The sequence below is a fragment of the Gymnodraco acuticeps genome, unplaced genomic scaffold (genome assembly GCF_902827175.1).
Source record: "Gymnodraco acuticeps unplaced genomic scaffold, fGymAcu1.1, whole genome shotgun sequence".
Lineage (NCBI taxonomy): Eukaryota > Metazoa > Chordata > Actinopteri > Perciformes > Bathydraconidae > Gymnodraco > Gymnodraco acuticeps.
In genome coordinates this window covers 561,728-576,701 of record NW_022992343.1, presented here as the reverse complement: position 1 = coordinate 576,701, position 14,974 = coordinate 561,728, and the positions used below count along the sequence as shown (strand labels likewise).

At 39.7% G+C, this 14,974-nt stretch overlaps 1 protein-coding gene across 2 annotated transcripts; it reads left to right on the top strand.

Moving 5' to 3' along the window:
- The first annotated feature begins 8,347 nt into the window (after positions 1 to 8,347).
- blcap (bladder cancer associated protein) lies at positions 8,348 to 12,614 on the top strand. 2 transcript variants are annotated; one of them, XM_034208731.1, is made up of 2 exons: positions 8,348 to 8,478; positions 10,692 to 12,614. In XM_034208731.1, the coding sequence occupies exon 2, from the start codon at positions 10,872 to 10,874 to the stop codon at positions 11,133 to 11,135; it is 264 nt and encodes an 87-aa protein (XP_034064622.1). In that variant the 5' UTR covers positions 8,348 to 8,478; positions 10,692 to 10,871; the 3' UTR covers positions 11,136 to 12,614. The 2 variants fall into 2 exon arrangements, with proteins under 2 accessions (XP_034064622.1, XP_034064623.1); XM_034208732.1 differs by lacking the exon at positions 8,348 to 8,478 and adding an exon at positions 8,534 to 9,242.
- The last annotated feature ends 2,360 nt before the right edge of the window (positions 12,615 to 14,974 follow it).

The following is a 14,974-nucleotide window of genomic DNA, read 5'->3' as shown; positions in this document are numbered from 1 at the left end:
AAGCCATTAGAAATCGACGATCGGGCTCGATATATGGTTAAATATAGCAGTAGGCTATCGATTTTCATAGATGAGAGTAACATCTACGTCACTTTACGGCCCCGCCCACTTTTGGGGGAAACAACGCTGTCATTTCAATGGCGATCGAGCCTGAAGCCACAGAGCACTTCTTTTACTGTCCTTTCTTCTTAGAGGAAGTACAGAAACACTGAAGTCTTGATTATTTTTAATGTTTGAGGTGCAATAAACGACACAGCAGCTTTTTGGCATGATAAAACTATTATGTTCCGCCTCGCTCATGAGAGTAACAGCTGGAGAAATTACAGCCTCGCCTACTGATTTTAATTTAACCATATATCAAGACCGATTGTCGATTACCAATGATCGAATGTAATTGTTTGCCTGACTGGCCATCGTAATCGAGCTCTTTGAAGATCCAAAAATCCACGGTTTTCAAAAAAACAAACTTCAGAATTTGTATTGACCGCCATTCAAATGACAGCGTTGTTTTCCCCCAAAAGTGGGAGGGGCCGTAATTTTTGCCCGGAAGTGACGTAGGTGTTACTCTCATCTATGAAGCTGGTGTGCAGGTCTTTCATGCCCCCCCTCCGTGCTGTCCCCTCAGAGGAAGTGGGAAAACACCACACCACGCTGATGATATGATGATTTGATGAATGATCCACACTGTTAATATGAGAGGAAAATAATGTTTTAGGAAATGAAAAATATGAAGTTAACAAATAAAACACAGCTCAGGGGCAGTCATGGACGGTAGGTTTTCCTCAGACCCGGCGCCAGAACAAATCTAAAGGGAGGGCATATGATTTTCATGGGAGGGCACACAAAACCGTCACGTGCTGCGGGCTTGCGGCACAATATATATCAAACAGCAAGTTCAACAGCATTGCGTAAAGACGCACACTTATCGCAAATACATACACAAATAAAGGGCAACATAGAAACCACTTTGAAACATTGTGTGCGTGGCAGCACAGACACTGGTAAATCACGAGCAAGGCACACTGGTTAAGGATGGCAGCTTCCTCATCGTTGCACTCGGAGAGAAATAGTAGAAACGGAGACGATTAACTGTTTAGCCCACCTTGGGCATGGTTTATCTTCCTATGCACTGCCTGACTCGGACATGCTGTGGAGTGAATCGAGTCACCTCTGAGAGGGAGTTGGTTGACAGCTAAAAAAGCTATAATATCAACGACAGCTGACACATAATAACGGCTCTGTGCCAGCTGATCTGCACCAAAGTACTAATTTCCTTATTTGTTTCCTCGCGTATCTCTCTCTCTCCCCGAGCTCTCACATGAAATGTGTTCTTTTGATGCGGCATGCCTTAGCAGTCCTTTATCAGTCTGTAATGCGTGTTTCCAGTCGCAAAAATCTTTGACAGTAAAAGCCGCATCAGATGAAGACGTATTCACTTTAAACTGTCTACAGGGGAAACAAAAGGCTGCGTCTGCTTTTAACGAATATTCAAGCCATGGTCTGTTGTGTACCATGCAGCGGCAAAAGTGCGCTTCTTTCCTGAAAAAATCTCCCTGGATAACGATCCAGCTTCACCTGCTTGGGTTTATTAACCCCAAGATCATCGCTAACTCAGCCCCGGGGTTTGCCGAGGTCAAGCTTGTGACATTAAGGCGTGCTGCTGCAACGGCAGGTGCAGGGTCGCCAGCAGCACCATCGGCTGCAGTTCTTTCATCGCTATTTCGTTTGAATAAATCCTTAGACCTTTTAAGCCAATTTTTTATGTCCATTGTGTAATGCAAACAGAAATGGGAGTCTACAGAATGCACAATAAACAAATCCAGAATAGGCGGCAGAGTGTGACGCTGTGATTGGTCTAAATGGGGACGAATCACAAATCACAGACACATGCATTTATTTGACGTAGCCTGCGATTTTTGTTTGTTTGTTCTGACATCACATACATCGTAGCATAAAAGTTCACAGTTTATTTATAATTAAAAAAATAAAATATATTTTTTTTTACATTTTTAGAAATAATAAAAAACGTGTTTATTGGGGGAGGGCAGGAATGTCAAATGGGAGGGCCTGGCCCTCCCTGGCCCTCCCACGGCGCCGGGCATGGTTTTCCTACAAAGTTAACTCAGCCACAGGGCCGCCGCTTGCGGACAGGCAACTGCTTGGGGCCCCAGACCAGTAGGGGCCCCCGAGGGGCGACACATCTTTAAAACGACATCAGTGTTGTTGTTTTTTAATGCACAATTCAGAACAACAAATTATACAAAAAATACAATTAAACAGACATCATACATTGCCATAAGCCTTCATCAAATTCAGTTAATCTACAATAGTGGGGGCCCCATTATTGTCTATGAACTGAATTTGAGTGAGTGGGGCAATGCGCAACGTTAGCAATGACAGACAGTAGGAGATCTCCCTAATGGGGCCCCACCTTATCCAGGCTCACTCCGGTCAGTGTTGCAAATCGCGTGCATGATTGTTTACAAAATAATCCTGATGACAAGGAAAGGCACTGAAAAATGAAGAGAAATTATCTTTCTGGAAGCGAAAAAAGGAAGAAGAAAAAAGATGAAGATGAGAGAAAAAAACAAGACAGTGGTAAGTAAGTTGAGTAGATAACGATGAAATTAACTAAATGTTGCTAGTCTAACCTTAACTGTGGGATAGAGAAACTTGAATTACGTAACTTCCACTAGAATCAAATTATTTATTTTGTTTACTTTGACGTTTAACATAACATGAGTTAACCTAGCAGAACAGTATCTGCTCTGCTGGCCATGACATTACAGAGTCAAGTGTGCGCAGCCCAGTCGGTACAACGCCGTTGACCTATTAGCTTAGCTTAGCTAGCTGGCTGAAAGAACGTAGAAGCTAGAAATTACAGTTGCCGTTGACGTGTTAGCTTAGCTTAGCTAGCCAGCTGAAAGAACGTAAAAGCTAGTAATTACAGTATTAACATGTCTTCATTAATCTTTTTGGCATTGTTACTGAAATAAACATGGTCTCTGCCATTTACATTAACATTTCACCCGTTGTTTAATGGGACACCAGTAATTTGGAGCGGGAAATCAGCTAACTTTTTCTGTAGGCTAGTTAACTGATGAAGCTGTGTCCGTCTGAGCTAACTGTCAAGCTATGAATGTTAAATTAGGACATTTAGACATTTTAGATGCAAGACATTTGGACAAGTGTACTCTAAATAACTTATTGTTAAGTTAGTGTGCTATGTGTTGAGTGTATTTTATTGTATTTTCCTTCTCTGTAGTGTAATCCTAGTGGTTTTATGATGATACTGAAAACTGTATATTTCAACCTTAGTAGCCATAGTGCAGGCTCCAGCACAATCCTCTGTATTGGAACGATCATGTTCACTTACATTGTCTCTTTCAAATGAAATGGAAATAGTAAACAATGAAGAATAGTGGAAGCTATCCCCAAGAACAACATTCGAAAGCTGAATATGAGAAATGTGAATTATATAAAGTGAAAGCATTATGAATTGTTAACATGTTACTGTTATAAGTTTCACTTTATTATCTATCCTCAGGATCCTTTCTTAAGTTTCTGGCACCAGCAGCAGCAATGGAAAAGGATAAGGTGCCCCCTCCAAATGCTGATGATGGTAAGTTAAGTATTCTACTTTTAATTGATTATACTGTGCATCGCACTCCAAAGATTCCTTGTAACATGATATTCCCTGTTTCTTTTTTGGTCATAGCAGTTCAGTCAACATCTACCTCCAGTGGGGCGTCAATATCTACCTTGAGTGAGGCGTCAACATCTGCCTCCAGTGGGGTGTCGACAGCAACATCTTCTCATCATGAAGATGACACGTCAACCCCTACCTCCAGCAGCACTACCACGACTACAAAAGGTTTGATCACATCGGACGACCCTGCACAATGGCCAAATGTCCTAAATGATAGTGAAAAGTGTGCACTAGTAACAAGAGGACCAATACAAGAAACAGATATAGTCTTTCCGCAGAATACTGAAGGAAGACTATTCTGGTTTTAATTGTTCTTTATATGTGTGATTTATTCGTTTTTGTATGTCTTTTATATTCATATTACTAACTAATAACTAACTTTGAATATAACAAAAATGCGAAGTTGTTAAATAAAAAACTGTTTACATTTAGGAATATTTTTGTTATTTATAACACAATGGTGATGAAAGCTGGTTCGAGGGGCCCCCAGTGAATTTTTGCCTAGGGCCCCCACAGACACTAGAATCGGCCCTGCTCAGCCACCATTGATTTTCATATCAAATTAGCGTGTTAATAAAATAAGCTATCATGGCTTATACTTGTATATCTAAACAGAATCATGAAAGCCTGTTGGTAGAGTCAGGCACACAAGTCCGTTTGAGTGTGTGCGCCGGTGTCTGAACGCTCACTCACTGCTAGCTGTGTAGCTAACTGTTAGGCTACTTAGCTTGCATTGTTATGGATCTAAAGGTAGCAAAAGCTAACTTTCATAGCACAGCTTTACTTCTCACTTAACACAATAAAGAAACAGACCGTATAGTACAGCACAAACAACACAAATGATCAATACTTACATATATTTTCACTTGTAGTGAATAATAATAGTAGTAGTAGTTATAATAATTGAAATGCTGGTTCTTCTGGGGGTGTTCTATCCACTCTCAGCCAGTGGCATAGCCACCATAGGGCCAGGGTGGGCCCAGGCCCACCCAGTTTACTCATTGGCCCACCCTGAGAAAGCTTCGGTGTCATTTAAAATATTTTATTATTATTATAAAAAAATGTATTCACCCATTGAGAATATCCAAGAATTCAAAGTGAAATTCAAGTGAACAAATATCGAGTTTAATTAATGTTGTATGTGCTTTATCCTCTGAACCAAACTCATTTACGGTAAAAACTGATTGTTGGTTCCGGCGCGCACCATAATAACGTGAGAGAGGCAGAGACCTGCCTGCAAAATAAATGATGGCTCAAAGTGGGGGACTCCAAGAAGAGCCCCCACTGCCCTCATCTAGCAGCGATCTACACGATCATTTTCTGATAACGATGAAATAGCCACGTCTCCCTCTCCCCACGTCTCCCTCTCCCCACCTCTCCTGCTGCTGGGCTGTCAGAAGAAAAACAATGTTAACGGAAACTCTGCCGCACGGTTGCCTCAGAGCCCTAGAGAGATAATTATTAGATATTATCTCTCTAGGGCTCTGGGTTCCCTCGTCCCTTGGAAGAGGCGGAGAGGTGGGTGTTTTTCATCTGCTGGTGGACAGTCCGGAGAGATATAGCCTACACAGGGTTGGGTTGTAACGGAATACATGTAACGGCGTTACGTAATCAGAATACAAAAATCAAGTGTATTCAGCTGGCGTTACATTTGAAAAACGAGTAATCTGATTACAGTTACTTTCGTAAACCTGAAGTGAATACATTTTGGAATACTTATTGGAATTATTGGTGGAAAAGTTTCCTCACAAAATGTAATATTCATTACCGGCAGAACTGTGTGCACAGCGCTGCAGCATGTCTGTGAGCGAGAGAGATGCAGCGTGTCTGTGAGGCCCCGCCCCCGCACGCAGATGAGAGAGAGAGATCTCTTTTAAAATAATTTGAAAGTTAGAAACAGAGATGGTTAGATAAAATGTGCAAGATAACGTTTATGTAGCATTTCTTTATTGTCGAAATTATGACATTTATAACGGGATCAAATCAAAGTGAATGGCCTGCTGCTGCTGAATGCATGGGGCAAGTGACTGGAAACAGTTTTAAAAGTTATTACATCGTTTCAGATAATAATAATAAATAATAATGATAATTAATTCTATTTAGGGGCGCCTTTCAAAGCACCCAAGGACACCTTACAATTCATAACATATTCTAAGGAAAGGTTTTAAGACAGTACAAAGAATGCAGTCCGGCTGATGTGTTTTTTATGTGTGGTGCAGATGAGAGAGCTGTCCAGAATGACACCAAGATGTTGTGTTTGTGCTCTTGATAAGCCATTAAAACAATAAAATACGTGTCTCCTGTTCACCAAAACATACCCATCTGTTATGGAAAAAGAAAGTATTCCAAAAGTATTCTAAAAGTAATCTGCCACCGGTACCGGCGGGGATTGTTGTTATCTTCTGATGCGCAGAAGAAAAATCTGGCCCACCCTATTTTTTACAGGCCCACCCTAAAGTACATTTCTGCCTACGCTACTGCTCTCAGCTACCGCACCGCAGCGCAGCTGCACTGTACAATCGCTGAAGGACTGGGCTGTCACTCAAAAACTGAGTAGCCAATGGGGACGCACCCCTGAAAGTCCCGCCCACCTGGGAGGTTTGTGTCAGAATCTCAAACAAAAAGTGAAGGAGCGTAAACGAGAAGAGCTGCAGTGAGAGCAAAAGTCTGATCATTGAGAAAGAAGAAACAAGAACTGCAAACAAAAAGATATGTTAAAACAAAGAAAAAAGACTTATAGTTTACATGATTACACAAATGATTTGTTTGCAACTTATAGTTTTATTTTTGAAATTAATTTTATTTTGCTTGACTCCGTTTTTTTCTTCTTTTAAACTCATAGTTTTGCTTTATTCTGAGAAAGTGTTGCTTTATCTTTATGATACAAAACTAATCCCATAGTGAAGAGGTCGAGCGAGGGAGAGAGAGCACGTGCAGCGGTCTGCTTGCGCACGGAGCAGGAGTTTTATCAGAGAAAATATATTTCTCTGTGCTCAAACATTTTCAAGTGCGCGCTCAATAGCATTTTCTATGCTCAACATGTTTCATTGCGTGCTCAGGATAGAGGCACAAATATAACGCCATAAATGAGGGCATGAGATAAGTTTGTGCACAGATGGAAGGCTGACAGGCAGTTAGGCCATCCAGTTATTTTAGCCGGGCCGGCTAAAATGATTGGTCGTGCTTTTTACAGTACTACGGCTTCCACAGATTACATTTTTGTATGGATTTTTTGTCAAAGCACTTAAGATATTCATTGCTATCGGGACGTTAAGAGCATTCCATGGAATATAACAACAAGTGTATCTCGAGTCGGTTTCTCAAACTTACCTACCCCACCTTTAAGGCACTCAAAATCAATGTTTTAAAAAAAAACCTACATTTCTTTATCCATATCACCTTTCTTCATGTAATGTGGTTTGTTTCTCCAAATGAAGTTTAGATTAATTTGGTTAATGGGTTTAATCAGTTTGTTTGGAATGGCATTAGAGTAGGCTGGGTAAATGCATCTTGACAAGGATTCCATCATTGTCAAATATATCCGGCCAAGTATTGAAAGGTTTCTTTGGAGCCATGAATTTAACTTAGCCTTGCATTCCTTTAATTTGTTTTCAATGTTCAAAGACTTTTAAGGTAAATTCCCAGGTATTTTATTTCTGATTTGATTGGAATATTACAAATGTCTTTATGTGGAGTATCATGTATGGCAAGAAGTTCACATTTTTTTATATTTAAAGTCAAGCCTGACGCTTTGGAGAATCTTTCAATTTTAGTAATAGCTTTTGGAATCTGATTTTTATCCTTTAGGAATAATGTTGTGTCATCTGCAAGCTGGCTAATGAGAATACTTGTACCAAATACATTTAGGTTTTTGATGTCATCACAATTTTCAATGTAAATCGCTAACATTTCTGTAAATATGATAAATAAGTACGGAGAAATAGGACAACCCCGAGGAATCCCCACATTAACCTTATATATATATATACATATAACAGATATATATATATATATATATATTTAGCTATACTATTTAAAAATGTCTGACAGTTCTCACTAGAACATGTGACTGACTGTAAACTGACTGTAGAATTTAAGGATTTCTGAGGAAATCCTTTTTTCGTCTGTTGTTTCTACATTATAAACCATTAAAGATTTGATACTATTTCTAACCTGCCTTCTTTTTTGAAGACCACATAAGTGTGCCGAGTTATTCTCCCCTTCCTCTATCCATTTAGCTCTGGATCTAATAAAGGCCCCTTGTGCTCTTTGAGTGTAATCTAATGTAGGTTGAAGGCTAAGTATTTTCTGTGTGTCTTCTGCAGAAGGGTCAGGTTTATTGCAGTAAATATTTAGTTGTTTAATTATGTCTAGTCCGTTACTTTGGAGTTCTTTTGTATAATGTTTCCTAAATGAAATTGAGAGTTGGTATACTTTATATTTAAGGAACTCCCATTTGTTGATGGGCGTTGTTAGCTCTTCAGAGTTTAAAATGTCAATAATCAGAGATTTAATCTTTTGGCAATAATCTTTATTTTTAAGCAGACTGGAGTTAAACTTCCAATATTTATTTGAGCGTGGTCCTTTATTTGCATAGCTAAGCTTAAGTTAAATGTATTCAGGCAGACCACAGTCCTCCAAAAAGCTTTCCTTCAGGGGTCCTTCCAGTTAGCGCTAATGCTTATTAGCCATATTGCCACACTAGCTGCTACGTACGCAGTCAGTGTTTATGGTAGCTCTCTGCTGAGAATGAACCCACAATATGTCAGGTTTGTTCTATTTATTTTACAAATACATTCAAACACAGACCCCAACCTTCAACATATACGTCAACGTGTCTTACTTTGATAGCTGTAGCTGCATTCGTCGGCTGTTACGTTTCAATACATAGGCACATTTTTTTGTTTTTTAAGCTAACCCAGCTAGCTAGCCTCCGATAACGCAACGTGTCAACTCCTTACAAACCTGGTGGTTTATAGTTACAGGGCTTATATCTAAGAAAACCGGATGCAATCTTTCATTGAAATGAGGACTTGTATCTGTCACAACCCCAGTCTTAAAACGGTCTACTTTTAGAACTAGCTAAAGCTGCTCGCTAACGTTACCGCCCACTGCGATGGCTATTTGTGGAAAGCGATTGTAGACGAGTCAGATTTGTGTATTTCTTATGTTAAAATTAGTATATAATGAATGTGGCTTGTCATACATGCACTATGCCGAAATAATAATTGTCTCAATCAGGATCCATAATTCGTTCATTGAAGCCCCATGGTGCGTTTGGTTTCGCTTCATTATTTAAAGTGGTAGATTTTTGAATGGGGTTTGGTTATGCATCTCTGGCAAAACATCGGGGAATTGGGCTAGTGTTAGCTAACTTAGTCGGACTTGGTCCTTCCTTGTCAAATAGCATTAGCATTGTTCAATAAAGTAAGATGTCGAAGTAAACAATCAAACCTTGTATTGCAATTTAACTAACCTGGCAGAAGCTGTTTGCCATAGAGTGGACTTTGCCAGGTCACAACTTCCTGTAAGCGTAAGTTATCCAACTAAATGTTTGCCAACTGAACATAAATAAATACCTACTTAATCCTAACAAGTTGGTTTTAGTAACATGATTAGCTTATGTAAACATATGTCCGTCTGTGAATGCTAGCAGCTGTAACTGACAGCAACTGAGCTTTTGTCCTTCATCCAGCCGCAGCCAGTTTTCTTTCCCAAACCAGCTGCTTTGACGTAACTGTGTTGATTTGCACTCGGTCTAAAGTTCAAGTCAAGTGTATCATTTGATTTAGTCAATCCTATCAATGTTGTCGGACGCTTAACATACCCGTCCCATGTTCATATAATAGCAAAGTGTTGCATAGTGCGTATCTAGTTGAGGTTAGCTGAGATGCTAAGCTACGAGTATCAGGCCCTTACAAAGAAGCATGGGTGGAGGAAGTATTCCTATTTACTTAGGATGACTAACGCCACAGTCATAATACTCCTGTATGGAAAATGTTACTTATTTAAAAGTATAATCAAGAAAAGTAACCCATGTAAATAGTTGTTTTACTTTTCAAATAATTTTAAAGGGCTGGGGCACTGATTATATGACCTGAGGTATTGTGTGCTACCAAACAAAACAGCTGAAGTTTCCACATCATCTTTGACCTACTGCCTGTGAGGCAAACTCTATCCTTTAACTTAAATGTAAAATACTTCTTCCAGTTCATCATTTTGACCTGATCAAGATTATGTAGACTTTATTTATATGCAAGACTGTTGCAAACCTTGAGTCAAGTGTAGCTATCTAAGGAGTGGCTCATAGGAGTTTGAGGTTCACTGTCGAAGGGACACTTATGCTTTAAAGAATTGTGTAAAAAGCATCTTCATTGTTAGGTTGTCTTATATTTACTATGAGGTATACATGTGTAGAAAGTGTGGAAACGTATCATACAATAATGCAAGTAAACCATTCAAATAAAAGCCAGATGACAATTAACCAAAGCCCTAAAAGACATCAGAGAATATTTATATATTTGTTTCCTTATTGACAATCAACTTGTTGTTTCAGCTATGGAATCTAAAACTAAAATGTATGAGCCGTTGCTCCCTTGCATTTGAACATGACTGCTGTATTAGCTTGCCAACTCAGGCATGGTTGCTCATTTTATCATTTTCTTGTAGCAAGAAATCATGGTTGATATAAAGTTGGAATGGTTAGTTTACAACTTTGTTGAAAGTTCTTTGTTATGAGGACTTGCTTCTTTTCTTTGTCATATGTAAAAGTAATTTGAATATTATATGACGGCATACATTTGTCGTTTTAAGAAATTGTGATGGATGTTCTCACTATGTTCTGGCACTTACAAGGGCAAACACTTGGTGAATAAGTGAAAAGACAGATGATTTGATGAAATTATTGTTAGTTTTAGCAGTAATTAGCCAGACTTTCCAGATGTTTGGTACTTACAATCCTCACACTCCTTTCTGTCTTCAGGGATGACCTGACGACATCTGGCTCCCTCCATCATCCAAGCTCTGTCGGGTAGGACAACTCCCCCACATCTTCCCAGAGAGTGCTACATCCTCATTTTCCAAAGACCTCCAACACCCCGGAATTAACCGGTCCCAGCCCCACAGAGACCCTCTGCCAACCCGCTTCACAAAAAAAGTGACAATGTATTGCTTACAGTGGCTACTTCCTGTGCTGCTCATCCCCAAGCCGCTGAACCCAGCGCTGTGGTTCAACCACTCCATGTTCATGGGCTTCTACCTGCTCAGCTTTCTGCTGGAGAGGAAGCCCTGCACCATCTGTGCCTTGGTCTTCCTCGCGGCCCTCTTCCTCATCTGCTACAGTTGCTGGGGCAACTGCTTCCTGTACCACTGCCAGGACACGGCACTGCCGGACAGCGCCCATGACCCAGCGATTGTCGGGACTTAAGAGCGGAGAGAGACATCGGAAAGGGGAATGGGGGGTGCAAAGGGTGATGAGGCATTGCTTGGGAAAGATTTTGCCATGCTGTAAATGGGGACAGGCTACACTTCTAGGGGTTTGAGAGCAGTGTAGAAGAGATGTTAGAGGACTGCGGGATGGGAACACTGCAAATACAGACGGCACTCGGACAAAAGCGGTATTGAGGAAGAAAAGAGCCAGTTTGGGTGAATTACGAGGGGCTCAACAGACTTGAACTTGAGGAGGAGAGGAGGGATGCCAGAGGGGACAATATGGAAACTTTTATGTAACAGGAAAGGAAGTCGTGGCGTCCAAACTTGGAATGCTAAGCAAAGAACGACTGAACTTGAGGAAAGAAGCGTTTCACTTTCATTCAGCATTTGAATGAAAATTAGACAATAAATCCACCACATGTTAACTTAAAGTCACCGCTGTGTTTCAGTATCCCGGTTCCTTGCTTCCGGTATTCTTGTTTACTTCCATCATTGCTCACGGGAGAAGTTGTTTACTTCATTCTGACGCGTCATCTTTTTAAAATGTCAATAAACTGCCACCATTCACTTACTCCTACTGAAAGGGTGTTTTCACTGGCAGCCTTGCTGGCTTTACAGTAACCATACTTTGTACACCAGGTAGTGTTAAAGAATGGTTGACATGTTGGCCCCAGGATTTACAGGAACAGGACAAACATGCTTCTCACAGTCAAACCTGACCAAACTGACGCCATTTTTGCTCTGCACACTTTCCTGAACACGGTGTGCACACAGACACTGGACAATCAATAACTGCTGTGAATAATTCCTCCTTTGCCGCATCGCCACGCAAACACACCTCAGAAGGTGTACGACTGCTGAGGTACTATGTTCTGCAGCTGCCCCTCTTCATCCTCCTCCCGCCTCAGATCGAACGTGCCAGACCTCTACTTTTATTTTTCTTGTGCATGGGTTGCTGTTTTTTTGTTTTGTTCAAGAAATAAGTTCACACATTTTAATCAATTCAGACAAAATGCTGAACTTTTCCAAAGGGTAGAATAATCTGGATGTGTGGAGAATGTGTGTATGAAATAAAATGTGTCTTTTTTGTAGTCATGATAAGCGTTATAAAGGGCGATACACAAGGTGACAGTAATGGGTGGTCAGTGTTTCAGTGTCAAAAAGCAATACAGAGTGCTGGGAAATGAAAATTCTCACTGACAGGTTTATTGGTAATTAATAATAATAATTTCTTACATTTATTATAGCGCTTTTCCAGATGCTCAAAGCGCTTTACAAATACATGTGTAATTGCTCTCAGTAAGAAGGTTCCCTTGTGTATCACTGCTGTAAGTGTTATGTTTAGCTGTCAGGCTAAGGTGTTCATACTGTGTTCCTATTGTGTGTGACTCCTGTCACAGTCCTCAACATGCTCACTGCTACATTATTGCTTTGGTTTTAATTTAAATAAAGTTTTTCCTCTCAACATGTTAAACTGTGTTGGACTCATTCAAGCATAAAACATATATATTTATGTATGCTCAATTCTCCTACAGAAAATATTATTTATGGAAATGATGCACCATGTTTTCGAAAGTCCGAAACAAATATTAAATATTCTATTTGAGAGAAGGATTTAATAGGTATTAAGTAAAATAATAATTTCATAATAGCCTTTAATATTTTCAGTTTCACTTCCGTCATTATACATCTGTATATTTCGGATCAAACTAATGTAAAGCTGTAAATAGCTGGTTGTGAGTTTTAAATGATGCAAGTGAAGTGCAAGCGGAGCTCACGACCTGCTCCCATTTCCTCTCTGCGTTTAACGCCATCATTCACCTCCTCATTTATATTTGTATCCTCCTGTGAACCAGCTGAGAACGTCTCCTGTGTTTCTAAAACAAGAGTGATTTATTGAAAGTACAGCTCTGAACTTCACCCTTGCCTCCTCAGAAGAACTCCTAGCTAAAGTAAACCTTGAGCATCGTTATTTTTCTGTTTATTTTTTTATTTGAGATTTAAAGCCTACAACTTAAAATCTAATCACACTATATACAGTTATAAACCTAAAAGGGAATTAATCCAATTATAATTAATGATGACTGTGCCTTGGACATGCTATTATAATCACATAGAGAATGCATGTTCATGTTGCATGCAATGGAAAAGTCCCAGATACAACACTGCAGTTATTTACTATATTATTAAATGTATCTGGGCTGCTGTATTTCTCAATGTGGCTGTTTTTCTGCCAGAAATGCCTTTAAATTGTGACTTCACTGCGTGAAAAATGTCTTCTAGAAAATAAATACAGATGTATAATTGATTAAGCTTTACAGATTAGAAATACAAGTAGTGTGTACCCAAACATTGCTTTAAAATGCTTTCCCCATCTAATTGTCTAAATGTTCTTATTGTTATTTTCTTTTCAAATCTCAGACCATCTGGCCCTGCAGGAGGGAGATAAAACAAAGCTCTGGTACTTGTTTGTTTTTGGAACACTTTCAAGGTTTTTGTTTTTAAAAAGCTTATCTGCATTTAATTATCTACAAGAAAAAAAGACCAACGCATTCATGCTGTTACACATTATGGCTTCCCTTGGGAATTGGGGTTATGAAAGTAACATTTTCTAACACGAGAGCTTTGGTATTCTGATGATTTTGATCCAGTTTTATGTCCAAGAATACTCTTAAGAGATATGATGAGATTTGAACATACCGAGTTTTCTTTTTAAAACCTTCATAGACCAAAAGCCTGTTGACCTGTATTGAGCTATCAAGACTGAAGAAAAACCTAATTTGACGCCTTAAGTTCCTCTGCCTTGCAATAAAAAAGCTCTCTAACTCCTTCTTCTTCCCAGGCCATTTTATTGACCTCACAAACATTCCTTAAATGTCCCAGTCAGAGAGGTCCCAGGTCAGTTTAGCCAGATCTACTCTGTGGGCAGTGAAAGCATCCTTACTAAAGTGCAGTTTGATCAAACGGCCAACAGAGGGCAGCACATGCTCTGTTTCAGTGGAGATACCTTTTTCTATGGGCCATATGCTATGCTATACTTAGAATATTTTCACCGCTTTAACTTGCTGAAAGACAGCCCTTTTAGACGCCTAACTGGAGACTTTAAATCCACTCCTGTACTGTTCAAAGCCAACACACTGCATTAACAAAATCATTTTAACTTGCAGAAAAAGGAGGTTGCTTGTTAACCGCGTCCCTGCTCGGTTATTGTGTTTAAAGGGTCCCTATTATGCTTTTTGGGGTTTTCCCTTCCCTGTAGGGTTATATAGGTTTTTGTGAATGTAAATGGTCTGCAAAGGCTAAAATCCCAAAGTTCCCTCCACAACCCCCCCCCCCCATACTTGGAATGCCTCCATTGGACTCCTTATTTACTTCTGTAACATAGTGACATCATCTTCTATTGGCTAGCTCACCAACACATTGTACATGATATACAAGAAATAATTGAAACATATATTGATTATGAAAACAAGACAGTTTAATCAACTGGATTCCGGCTGGTGGCATATAAATATAGTTTGGGGTAAAATCTATTGATTACTTGCAATTTTTTTTAATAATAGTAAGTTATAGGAGTTGATGTTTTAAATCAATGAAATTGTCAGTTAAGGTTTTTTAAAGCGTTTCTATTCTTTATGCAGCACTACAAATCATACATTTACGATGTATTGTGATGAGTGCAATGCATCAGGATCGTCCCCCCCTTCAATCATCATGGATACAAATCAATGCACACATATATCTCAAATGACGATACACTTTCATCAGCCCACAACATCCAGCGCTTAGGGCCGCCTTAATGCACGGGCTGACCTGGGCTGAAGCCCAGGGGCC